The sequence below is a fragment of the Carcharhinus amblyrhynchos genome, chromosome 7, assembly GCF_965287045.1.
Source record: "Carcharhinus amblyrhynchos chromosome 7, sCarAmb.v2.hapA, whole genome shotgun sequence".
NCBI lineage: Eukaryota > Metazoa > Chordata > Chondrichthyes > Carcharhiniformes > Carcharhinidae > Carcharhinus > Carcharhinus amblyrhynchos.
In genome coordinates, this window is record NC_137330.1 from 66,536,319 (window position 1) to 66,548,633 (window position 12,315).

At 38.8% G+C, this 12,315-nt stretch overlaps 1 protein-coding gene across 1 annotated transcript in view; it reads left to right on the forward strand.

The window, feature by feature from the left end:
• Positions 1-12,315, forward strand: part of LOC145345017 (uncharacterized) — a 101,045-nt gene that overhangs the window by 51,697 nt on the left and 37,033 nt on the right. Inside the window, exon 17 of the mRNA XM_080192521.1 lies at positions 2,489-2,527. Coding sequence (XP_080048647.1) covers positions 2,489-2,527 — 39 coding nt within the window. The remainder of the gene's footprint in view (positions 1-2,488; positions 2,528-12,315) is intronic.

The window sequence follows — 12,315 nt, forward strand, 5'->3', positions numbered from 1 at the left end:
TTTGGGTAGGTGACCGAAGAAAGGATGGGGGTTGGGGTTCAGTAGGCTATGGGATGCATTTAGGGAGAGATACAACCATGGAGGGGGTGCCTCCAGATGGCAAAGGGGCTACCTGACTTATTGCCTGAAAGCAGAACATGCAGTCAAAACTGCTGAACTTGACCCATCTTCCCCCGTAGGCTGCAAAATTGTAATGTAGGTGGATTGAGACCTTCAAGTAGCCTGGGAAAGATGTTCTTTCAGAAAGTTGGTGCAGACTTGATGGGTTGAATGGCCTCCTCCTTTGTATGGATTGTATCATTCTAACATAGAAGTTTGTCATCTCTTAAGGTCTTAAGAATGTTTGGTGTTACTCTGGCGGTGTCTCTCTCTCTCTTTCCCTTTGTCGTTGAAGTGATGTTAAACTGTGTCCAAGTCATGCCCCAGAAGCCATGGTAGCACTGTGCCAAAAAAGACCACAGTTTCTCAACTTTTATCCCTTGGTCTTTCATTCCTCATTCCTTTGGCCTAAGTTTGCCTCTTCTATAGCTATAGGGTGAAAATTATCTTCTCTCAGCCCACCTCTGTAACATAGGGACTAAAGACAAATGTTCTTTTTTTCTTGGCCTCCTCAGCAGTTACATAACATTATAAACAAGTAACACATGTCTTCCCAATACAAACAAGCCATAAATAGAATCACATTCTTTTGTCAAGTTTGTTTATCCCAAGCTCCACAGATATCAGAAAATAAAGGTTCCCTTCCTGTACAGAGAAATTCAAGCAGTACATCGGCATAGCACAGTGGTTAGCACTGCTGCCTCATAGTTCCAGGGACCCGTGTTCAATTCTGGCCTTGGGTGACTGAGTAGAATTTGTACGTTCTTCCTATGCCTGCGTGGGTTTCCTCCGGGTGTTCCGGTTTCTTCTCAACACAAGGATGTGCAGCTTACATGGAAAGCCCTGCTAAATTGCTCCTTAGTATCACAAGGTGTGCAGGTTGGATGGATTAGCCATGGTAAATTAGGTTTGATTTATTATTGTCACATATATTGGTACACAGTGAAAAGTATTGTTTGTTGCGTGCTATACAGACAAAGCAAACCAATCATAGAGTACGTAGGGGAGAACTATATGTGGGGTTACAGGATAGGGTGGGTGGAGAAGGCCTGGTAAGATACTCTGACAAAGAGTCAATCCAGACGCAATGGAGCAAATGGCTTCTTCTGTACCATAGGAATTCTATGATTCTATGAAACATAAGTTCACATTGTTGAACTCAATGCTGTTAATTATTCTTTGAAAACAGAGAGCTCATTGAATTCAGTGGCACTATTAAAGTCATAACTTCATCAAGTTTCTCACGAGAACTTGTTTTCCTGTTCCCCAATTACCTTGATTGCTAATTGGATCAGCAGAAATTCAAATGAAACCATTTACTTTAAACTGTGGTTGCAGAATTAAATCCACATAAAGTTTTTTTATGTTTATTTATTAGTCACAGGTAGGCTTACATTCACATTGCAATGAAGTTACTGTAAAAATCCCCTTCTGTAGCATATGTTACAGATTCTAAAATTAATAGAATTATCTTACATTAGCTCTCTCCTACAAGCAGCTTTTAAATAGTGTAAAAAGTGGGAATTTATTACAGGTACCCTGTGTTTTTAGTTCAGTGATGAATCTTACTTTTCTAGCCATTTTATTTACTTTAGACTCCAGCTAGCTTAGGTTCTGGCTGTTTAATTTAAAGCTTAGGCCTTTATGTGACATTCAAAAACCAAAATTGTCTAAATCCCAAACTGCGTTGGTCATGAAGGCTTCAGACAAAGGATGCTCAACCTGTAGTCTGATAATGTTACTATGATGCTACTGTCCCCTCTGTAAATAACAGTACTGTTGTCATCGGCTTTAGCACTAGCAATTGCCAGTGTTGCTCCTCTGGTGAATGTACAAGATGTGCCCACAGCGGGATGGATATCTGGCAGGACCAAAATTGCAAGTCATCAGCACCCATCCCATTGCATTTTTGAGTTGAAATAAAACATCGCTGATGATTTCAACTCCTCCCCCTTTACATCAGGTATTTCCAAAATTGGACTCTGCTCACCTGGGGATCTGCAAGGTAATGAGTTTTTTTAAAGAATTTGTTGATATACCAATTAACTGAACACTCACCTTGCTATATAGTTTTTTTTAAATCTCTAGAAGAAAAGTTTTTTTTTAATGGCAAGTTGATATTAGGATCAGAGGACCCCCAGGAATGTCAATATCTATAGAAGGAGCATTGTAGTGTACAGGCTCTTCTAGTTTAAGCTACATAAGATTTTCCAAGCTGCAAATTTTGAAAATAACTGGCACACATGAAGATATTCTTTTCAGAGATACCTGAAGGGAACTTCAAATCCCTTGTTAAACGCATTTGTAATTTATCACTATAGAAATTAAAGTATTTGTGGAATTATGACCCACATGGCCATATCTAACATTAATACTTCCATTATTTCAGCAAAGGTGAAGCCTGCAACAAAACCAACTAAAGTTGAAGGTGAGTGAGTTTTGAGATTTTATCCACTTACGTGATAAAATCCTGTTGTTAATTCATTCTCCAAGATTGACTATAGAAGGTAATGATTTGTCAGTGATTTCTATTCAGCTGTCATTGTATTTCCTACTAAGACTTATTAAAATAACGACAGAAGGATTTGCCATTTTTGTATCACTTATTTAAAGCATAAGATGTATAACAATTACTCCTATTAATGTAAATAAACTAATTGTTGAATTCTTGCACAAGCATTACAAATTAATCCTCTCTTTTCTCCAGTAGAGAAGTTAGAGTTAAGGAATATTTTAAATCTACCAATGACACATTAATGAATGGTAATAAATATCAACATCTTTATTGATGAACAGTGGATTATATACATGGTTATGGGAAAATGTTATTAGAGAATGACTTACTTACTGTGATAATATATTTTAACTGTGTACAGATTAAATGAGATGTTCATAAGAACACCATGCTACATAAATTGAAACAATATCACACTATAAAAACCATTTGAGAAAGTGGTTAAAGTAAATAACAAGTATGATCTTAGAACACATTCTATTGTTTTGATTCAGGGAACACCATTTGAGCATCTGTTTTTCCTATTACATCTTTCTAAATACAGGCATTGCCAAACTGGCAATGCTAAGCAGTTTCATTTTCTTTTTGAATTGTTAACTCTCTTTCGGTTTTGACTTACTGGGGAAATGAAATGCATGATGATCATTTAAATGAATGTGATGCATAATAGTTAACTAATTTATTTTAGTAAATATAGGACTTGCATATGTAAGTTTCTGTTGTTTGAGATGCTTAGGAGGAAGGTTTTACTCTGTTCAGCACTACAGCATTATCCCATAAGTATAAACTGCAGCATGTCCACATAAAGGTGCTGTAAAGCTTCAGGCCATAGTACTGCTCCAGAATATCTGCAAACTCTGAGTGATAGCTGCTGGCATTTTAATGACAGATGCAAAACTTGCAATGTTCCCCATTGCTGATCTAGATGCTCAGTATTTAGTTAGCAAAGTGTCGCGAACCACGCTGATGTTACCTGCGAAGGCTTCCCAACTTGAAACACTGGTTTGTGGTAGTATATAATTTTTTGGAATATTGTGAAGAGTCATGTAAAGCTCCAATGAGGAACTAGGGTGGCACGGTCGCACAGTGGTTTGCACTGCTGACTTACAGTGCCAGGGACCTGGCTTTGATTCCCGGCTTGGGTCACTGTCCAAGTGGAGTTTGCACATTCTCCCTGTATCTGCGTGGGTTTCCTTCCGGGTGCTCCAGTATCCTCCCACAATCCAAAAGATGTGCGGGTTAGGCTAATCGGCCATGCTAAATTGACCCTTAGTATCAGGGAGACTAGCGATGGTAAATATTTGAGTTATGGCGATAGGATGAGATTTGTTGTTGGTGCAGGATCAATGGCATGACTGGCCTCCTTCTGTACTGTAGAGATTTATGATTCAGTCCAGTTGTCATATAAACAATTGTTAAAGAATGTTTATTAAGTTAAAAGAAAAGAAAATGTACAATGAAATGGACTACAATACTCTATGGCACTTAAGTACATGAATAACTAAACGCACACACAGTTTATGTAGAAATTACCCCTTTTAGGTTCAGCTAAGACGGTTGAGCACGTGGCTCAGGCAGCATGATCTGCCTGACATCCTTTGCTGATTGCCTCTGCCTCAGTGCAGTTGTTAATGTTGTAGCATACTTGTCATAGTTGCAGGGCCACTGCAGAGAGATGTCTGCCTGATAAATATAAGACACCCCGCTCCTAAATTTAACAACTTAATTCATATTTTGGATCAAAATAATTGACACTGCTGCAAGCTTATCAAAAATGTAGTCACCTCTTAGAGCATATTTGTGGAATCACTGCCCTTATTGTAGAACTCAACTTATGGTTTTAAGCACATCAGAGAACGATTTGGTAGCCAACAATCTGCCAGATAGTTACTGCCTGGGGCACTTGGAGTGACACCTCAGCCCTGGAGCAGCTGGTACTCCTCCTCTAAAGCACTCAGATGATTATGTTAACATGTTGTGAAGTCAGAAAATCCAGTTAATGTTCTGAAAGTGATAAATTCTGTTCTGTGCAAATTAATTTTAGTACAATTGAAATGTAGTTTTCTTAAATCATTTTTTGTTCATTTAAAAAGTGTGACTATTTTCAAATGTGACCAATAAACAGAAAAGATTGGGTACTGAGGTAGCATTGTCACCTGTGACTCAGAATGCCATAGATCCCATTTTCACCTAATTGCATTGCCAGAGCTGTTGTTTCTCAGGATTCAGCCTTCTTGCACAGATATAAAAATCCCAGGCTAAATAATTCAGGGGGAAAAGCCCCCTGGAAATCAAATTTGTGTGCAGCATGCCATCCAGCCTGACTGGCCAACGGCCCCAACAATCCCATTGACGCCAGGAAGATATCTGGGGCTGCTGGTAAGGAGAGGACCCAAAGCCATTGGATCCCCAGAGGAGGTAAGTCTTTGTTAGGTTGAGGGATTGAAGAGGAGGTGGGTTTAAGGGAAGGAACTGGATTTTATGAATCCCCCCACTCCCTCGAAAGAAACAGATCCACTGGGGGGCACGTAAAATTCGGCCCATCCATGTCACTGTTCAAAGAATAGACAAGCATTGTCTCTGCTGTCCTTGAAAATGACTGCCATGTTTTTCAATATAAGATCAGTGACTACACTTCAAACTAGTATTTTCAACAATATGTGAATACAATTCTTTCTCTTGTAATGCATGAGAAAATGGTTCAACCTTGTTTATCTGGCAATTTGCTGGTAAGACTTTTGAATAAATTGTTGTCATCAATATAGAACACATAGGTAGTTGATGGAGAAATTACACCGACATCATCCTGAGGCCCTTGATCTTGGACCTCATTTACATTTCTTAGGTGAACTACCTATGATAGCACTTTGCCAATTGGGAACAGCCGGGCATGGAGTTACATCACTTGGTTAAAGGGTGATATAGGAGGAGTGCAACCACAGAGTTTCTAAATAAATGTTGGTGTATAATCAACAAGCAGTAGGAAAAGCTCAAAACCAAAAACTACCAACTAATTTCATCTTCATTCTTGTCAGATATACTTAAAGCAATTCCTGGTTTATAACCATTTCCCCAGTGCCATGTGCTGGTTTACTGTCCAATTGCCTCGTTAAAGTTGACCAAAATTGAGTCATAGGTTTTTAAAGATTTTCCTGTTCAAAAATGTGACTGTTTTCACTTATAGGCAGAACTTAAATTAGGAAGTAATTTCTAGCCTTGGCTTAGAGGTAGAACTTTCACCTTTGAGTTGGAAGGTTGAAGGTTCAATTCCCACTCCTACTGGAATTGTCAGAGTCCTTGCTCAGATAAAATGTTAAAGTGGAACCCAATTAAGCCTTATTATGTGGACTTAAAATCCCATGTCAGTATTCAAAGGAGAGCTTTTGTTTCAGGTGACCAAGTCAAATTGGTTGTCATGTTTGTATTGTGGTGCTACCTACATGATATATCCTAATTTCCCTAATGAGGCCGTTGGGTATTTCCCCTGGGAGTGCATGGCTGCCTAAATGGTAACCAGTGGACATTGAATGGATTGTTTGTGATATGGAACTTACTGCAGTTTAGTCCAACTGCTAACCCGTTTGTGCTGAAAAGCAACTCTGTAGTGAGACTAAAATTTGGGCCTGTATGTCATCTGTTGGAGCATTTAAATAAATGATCTGTTTCATGTTCAAGCACTGTACAGGCTGAAATGCTGCAGTATTTTGCCCATAGTAACATCTGCTTGTTTGGAAGTTAATTCATTCAATTAAGATGATGATCGGAGCAGGAGTAGGCTATCCAACCTTTGCAGCCTATTTCATCATTCACCACCTTTCACCAACAGGGGACTCATCATCTTCTAGCCTAATTAGTTTACCTGTTACTTCTTCTCTTGCAATATTAATTATTTTAACTTCCACCCTTTCTCCCTGCCCCTCAATATTCTAAATTATTGGCTGCTTTTAGTGTCTCCTACTATGAAGAAAGATACAAAATATTTATTTAAGATCTCTCCCATTTCCTTTTATCCCATTATTAATTCTTCAGTCTTATCAAATGTTTACTTTAGCCACTCTCTTCCATTTATGTACTTGTAGAATTGCGTATCATCTGTTTTTATATTTCTTACTCTTTCACTCTCATATTGTAATCTCTGCCCCTTGTTTTTATGCATCCGCTTTGTTACTAAAACATTACCAATTTTCTGGTGTCCTGCTAACGGTTTTGGCATTGCACAACTTTTCTTCCAATTTGATACCATCCTTACTTCCTTAGTTAACCACAAATAATTTGTACTTCCTGTAGGATTTTTCTTTCTCAATGGAATATATCTTTGTTGAAATCTATGGAATGTCTCCTTAAATGCCTGCCACTGCTAACCTACCATTTTACTTTTTAACCTTTTTTCCAGTCAACTTTAGCCAACATTGTCTTCTTTTCTTTTTAATTTTCTTATTCAAGTTTAAGACACAAGTCCCAGATCCAATTTCCTCACCCACAAACTGAATGTAGAATTTTATCACGTTAAGAAATTAGTGGCCAGTTAAGGAGCTGCCTCTGGGATTCCTGTTCAGTTATGAACTGTGGGCAAAATGGAAGAGCAAAAGACCAAATAGGACTCCTACAGCTAATTGTTCCACCAGGGGAATTGGGTATTGCTGAGTCAGGCAGGAGACTATGAAGACTCTCTCCCTGCAGCATTAGGACATTTTAAAAATCCTTCATGGTCATCATTGTGCAGATGGAACCCATCCACAGATGGCATGAGGCCATGGTCATTATATCACACCAGTCACGAAGCTGCAGTTGTCTTTTTGGCTCAATGGGGGACTGTGATGGTAATAATACACTATCCATCCATGTTTTTATTCTTGGGGCTAAAGGGATCAAGGGATATGGAGGAAAACAACATCAGGATATTGAATTTGATGATCAGCCAGGATCAAAATGAATAGTGGAGCAAGCTCGTAGGGCCGAATGGCCTACTTCTGCTTCTATTTTCTATGTTTCTATCTAGGAATCCAAATGTGACAATGGGAAACTTGTAAACTGTGACAGCAAAATCTTGATGTGGTTTAAGAATTATATTAAAGTCCTTTTGGACAGCATTCAGAGCCCACTCCTCATTAATGTTTAATAGTCTGAATAGATCTTAATGGTTCACTTTTATTCATGTCATCAATTTTGTCATCTTGAGTACTAAATATGCATTCTAGCGTCTTAAATACTCTTAGCTTCAAGATTCCAATTTCTAGAGTTCATCATAACCAATATTTTCCCTCAGATCTGATATCACAGTATTTATAATCTCTACAGCTAATTATTGCTGCTGAATAATATTCTTAAGCAAAACTTCAACAATGTTCATTGAAATGCATACTGACGTGTGTTCATAAGTTCATGAATGTTTAATTTTGAGAAGGAGGCAGCCCATTTGAGGCAGGGTTGTCGGATGGTGGAATTTGAATTCACTAAAAAAAAATTGGAATTTGAATCTACTGATGAACATGAAACCGTTGTTGATTGTTGGAAAAACCCATCTAGTTCACTAATGTTCTTTGGAGAAGCAAATCTGCTGTCCTTCTCTGGTCTGGCCTGCATGTGACTCCAGAGCCACAGCAATGTGTCTTTGACTCTCAACTGCCCTCTGAAATGGCTGAACAAATGATTCAATTCAAGGGCAACGAGGGATGGGCAATAAATACTGCTTAGCGAGTGGCACCCATGTGCCACAAATGAATTAAAATAAAGTTCAATAAACTCACTTCAACAACATTCCTGTACTATAAAACTGCACTTTCTAAATTGCTAATAATCTTGAATGCTCATTTGCAATTACTTTACAGAAAACTGTAGCTTTTACAATTATTATTGAATAAGAATAACCAAGGTTTTTTGAAAAGCAATTCCTAATAATCATTGCCCAGGAGCCAGTTAGCTCAGTTGGTTGGTCAGCTGGTTTTTGATGCAGAGTGACATCAATAGAGCTGGCTCAATTCTGCTACCGGCTGGAGTTATTCATAAAGACCAACCTTCTCAACCTGGCCCCTTGCCTGAGGTGTGGTGATCCACAGTTTAAATCACCACCTATCTGCTCTCCCATCAAAGAGGAGGGCAGCCTATGGTCATCTGGGACTATGGCGACTTTACCTTTCACTTTAAATCATTCATTGTACTGCAACTGGGAAATTATTTTCTGTTCCACTGGCATAGAAAACCAGGTGTGCCGAATACTTTGGTAGAGCAAAGTGAATGGGTTTGTGTGCATTAAAATTATAATCATAAATCATAAGCACAAGATCACATCACTATTAAGTTCAGTATAATTGTGATTATGCATAACCTCCAAACTAATTTCCATTTCTTGGAAGCCTTAGACTGCATAATTTCCATTGGCTAATTGTGCTTGTTGGAAGCTAATCCTCTCAGCTGTAGGACATCATTCCCGGGGGCCTTCAGGGTAGTATCCTATGCCCAGCCATCTTTAGCCGTTTCAGCAATGAACTTCTTTTCATCACAATGCCAGGAGTGGGGATATTTATTGATCATTGCTGATGATTTACTGATGTACAATTTAATTTGTGACTCCTCAGATAATGAAGTAGTCTGTGTCATCATGCAGCGAGGCCTAGGTGCCAGGTAATGACCATTTCCAAAAAGAGAGAATCAAATCATTTCATAAGAACATAAGAACATAAGAAATAGGAGCAGGAGTAGGCCATCTAGCCCTTCGAGCCTGCCCTGCCATTCAACAAGATCATGGCTGATCTGTCGTGGCTCAGTTCCACATTCCCGCCCTCTCCCCATAACCCTTAATCCCCTCGCTTATCAAAAACCCATCAACCCGCGTCTTAAAAATATTTAGTGAGGCAGCCTCCACCACTTCAACGGGCAGAGAATTCCAGAGATTCACCACCCTTTGAGTGAAGAAGTTCCTCCTCAACTCCGTTCTAAACCGCCACCCCTTTATCTTGAGGCTGTGCCCTCTAGTCCTACTGTCCTTTCTGAGCGGGAAGAGTCTCTCCACCTCTATCCTATCCATCCCATTCATCATCTTATACGTCTCAATGAGATCTCCCCTCATTCTTCTAAACTCTAACGAGTACAAGCCTAGTTTATTCAGCCTCTCCTCATAGCTCAACCCCCTTCATTGGCATTTTCTTCACTGAATTCCCCATCATCAAAATTTTCTGTGCTGTATATCTCTGTGACTCTAAATAAGTGCTTTAATTTGCAAGATTTATTTTTTTGTTTCGCTGTTAAGGTTCTTTAACCTTTCTTCCTTCTGATCTCCTGTTCTTCAGTTCTATTTCCTAATTGTTAAAAATCTTTTTATTATTACTTTCCACTTCTTTATTCTTCATTATTCTGGCTTTTTAAAAAAAACTTTGTTGAGGGGAGAGAGACAAGGAGATGGAAGGTCATGTACTTGGAGCGCAGTGGGAAAGGGTGCTGCAATATACTGCTCAGGTAGAGAACCTGAAAACTTTGTGTTTTGTGGCCAGCTTTAGGCAGCACAGTTTATTTGGAGGGAAGGAAGGACGCAATTGTTAGCAAACTCCATTTCAGCAGCTTGATCTGAGCTTCAAAGGCTGTTTTAAATTAAATGGGTACTCATAAAGCACTGATGGCACCCATTTCTCCCACTCCCAACATAAAGTCACATAATGCAATTAATGAACTGTACTCAAACTTGGAAGAAGCCAGATCATGGTATAAAGAACTGATTTTGGTGGTAGGAATCAGCACGTGGCATTGCTGGAAATTGGTGGTGTGCATGTGATGTGCCTTTCGCTTCTAACACCACTACTTTCCTGTCAGACGTGACTCATACTATTAACCTGATTCCTGTTTGAAGGACAGCAGCATTGGTGCATGCCAACTATGTGACCACTAGGAGAATCGGCAGTGCCTGCTGTATTTCTGAAGTGCAAATCAGCTACTTCTGTTGTCAGTTTTTTTTTTGGGGAAATATGTTTTGTTAATTGTGTTCATCTGATTCATTTTCTTCTGTTACACAAATGTTACTCTCCAGTGATTATCCACACTCATCAATATACAAGATCCACTATGTTCCATGTGGATTAACTTATTCATAGGTTTTGCCACTAACTCAACTACTTATTTCTGGCCCAGTAATCTGTAGCAGTTTTAATGCACTTGATGCTATGACACCAATAGTATCACATGATTAAGATGCATCAATTGGCAGCAGCATTAATAGCCTCAAAAGCTGATCAGTTAAAACAGATTGAAACAGAGATCAATATGCTGTTGCTTGGTAGGTGGAAAGATGGCCGACTGATGTTTGCAGCTGTACAAGACAATATTACAGGCTCCACCAGCTATGAGGGTCATGTCACATGACTCCCACCTCTCCACTTTGGCTTTGACAAACAGTGTATATCCCTCTGGGTTCTTGAGATTGTTAATATTTCAGTCATTAAGAACTTTGTACATTTCCCTTTGAATTTGGTCTCTGAAGCCCAGAATCATTCGCAAATCTTCAGTGCAAACAAAGTGTGAATTTCCCTGATGCTGCCAGATTAGCTGTTATAGTTTGAAGGTTGCAGACAGACACAGCTTCATCCATTTTTTAAAAGTCACTGTCTAGTTTTAAAATTTTAAGTATTAGGCATAAGGATATATTTTGTTTCCATATAATTTGACAATAAGAGATGCAGAATTATTCTGTCTATGGTTTATGTCTTAACAGAATTGTCAGGATTGATCTAGTGAGCAACATAACCATACATACCATGTTCTACTTGCTTCTCATTTTCGGGATTACTATCCATTTTCAATTATTTATTTGTGGTTTGTATGTAACACTGATGAGGCAGTATATATTACCCACCCATTGTTGCCCTGAAGGCATTAGAGTTAATCACAGAGTGGATGTGTGTGCTGGGTCCCTTCTCTGAAGAATGTTCATAAATCAATTGGCTTTTTCTTGCAATTCAGCATTTTGTCTGCCCATTTTATTGAGATGCTGCAATACTAATAATCAGTTCTTATTATTTTTCTGTCACCACACATCATCAAATTATACTGGGATATCAACCAATAAGCTGTAGTTTCAATCCTATAATTGAAGGTTGCAAATTCAAATTAAATGATTCTAATAATTCGTGGTCTGTTGCCAGAAACAATCATGGGAGCTGCTGAATGTCATTAAAACCCAACTGGTCCACTAATGTCCTTCAGCAGAGGGAACTTTCAACCCTCCCCCAGTTTTGTCTTTTACAGCCAATCAGCAATGGGTAATAATTGCAACCTTACCACTGCCAACCACATTCTGAGAATAATGTCTGTCACTTTAAATGAATGATGCTGTTATACATTCTAGACATCAAATAAAATATCACAGTCCACACAACAATATTGACCCATCATATTTCTCTATGGAATTTCTGAAAATAAATAACTTAGGTTGTCTATTGTAAAAGCTCCTGCCCAGCTGTGCAAAACTTAGAGTCATAAAGTTTTATAGCATGGAAACAGGCCCTTCGGCCCAACTTGTCCATGCCACTCTTTTTTTTCATCGATTAAGCCAGTCCCAATTGTCCACATTTGGCCCATATCCTTTGATAGCCAATTTACTCAGGTAACTGTCAAAATGCTTTTCAAAAGACGAAGTTGGACCTCCCACTATTACTACCTCTGGCAGCTTGTTCCAGATACTCACCACCCTCTGTTTGGAAATAAATGCTCCTCTG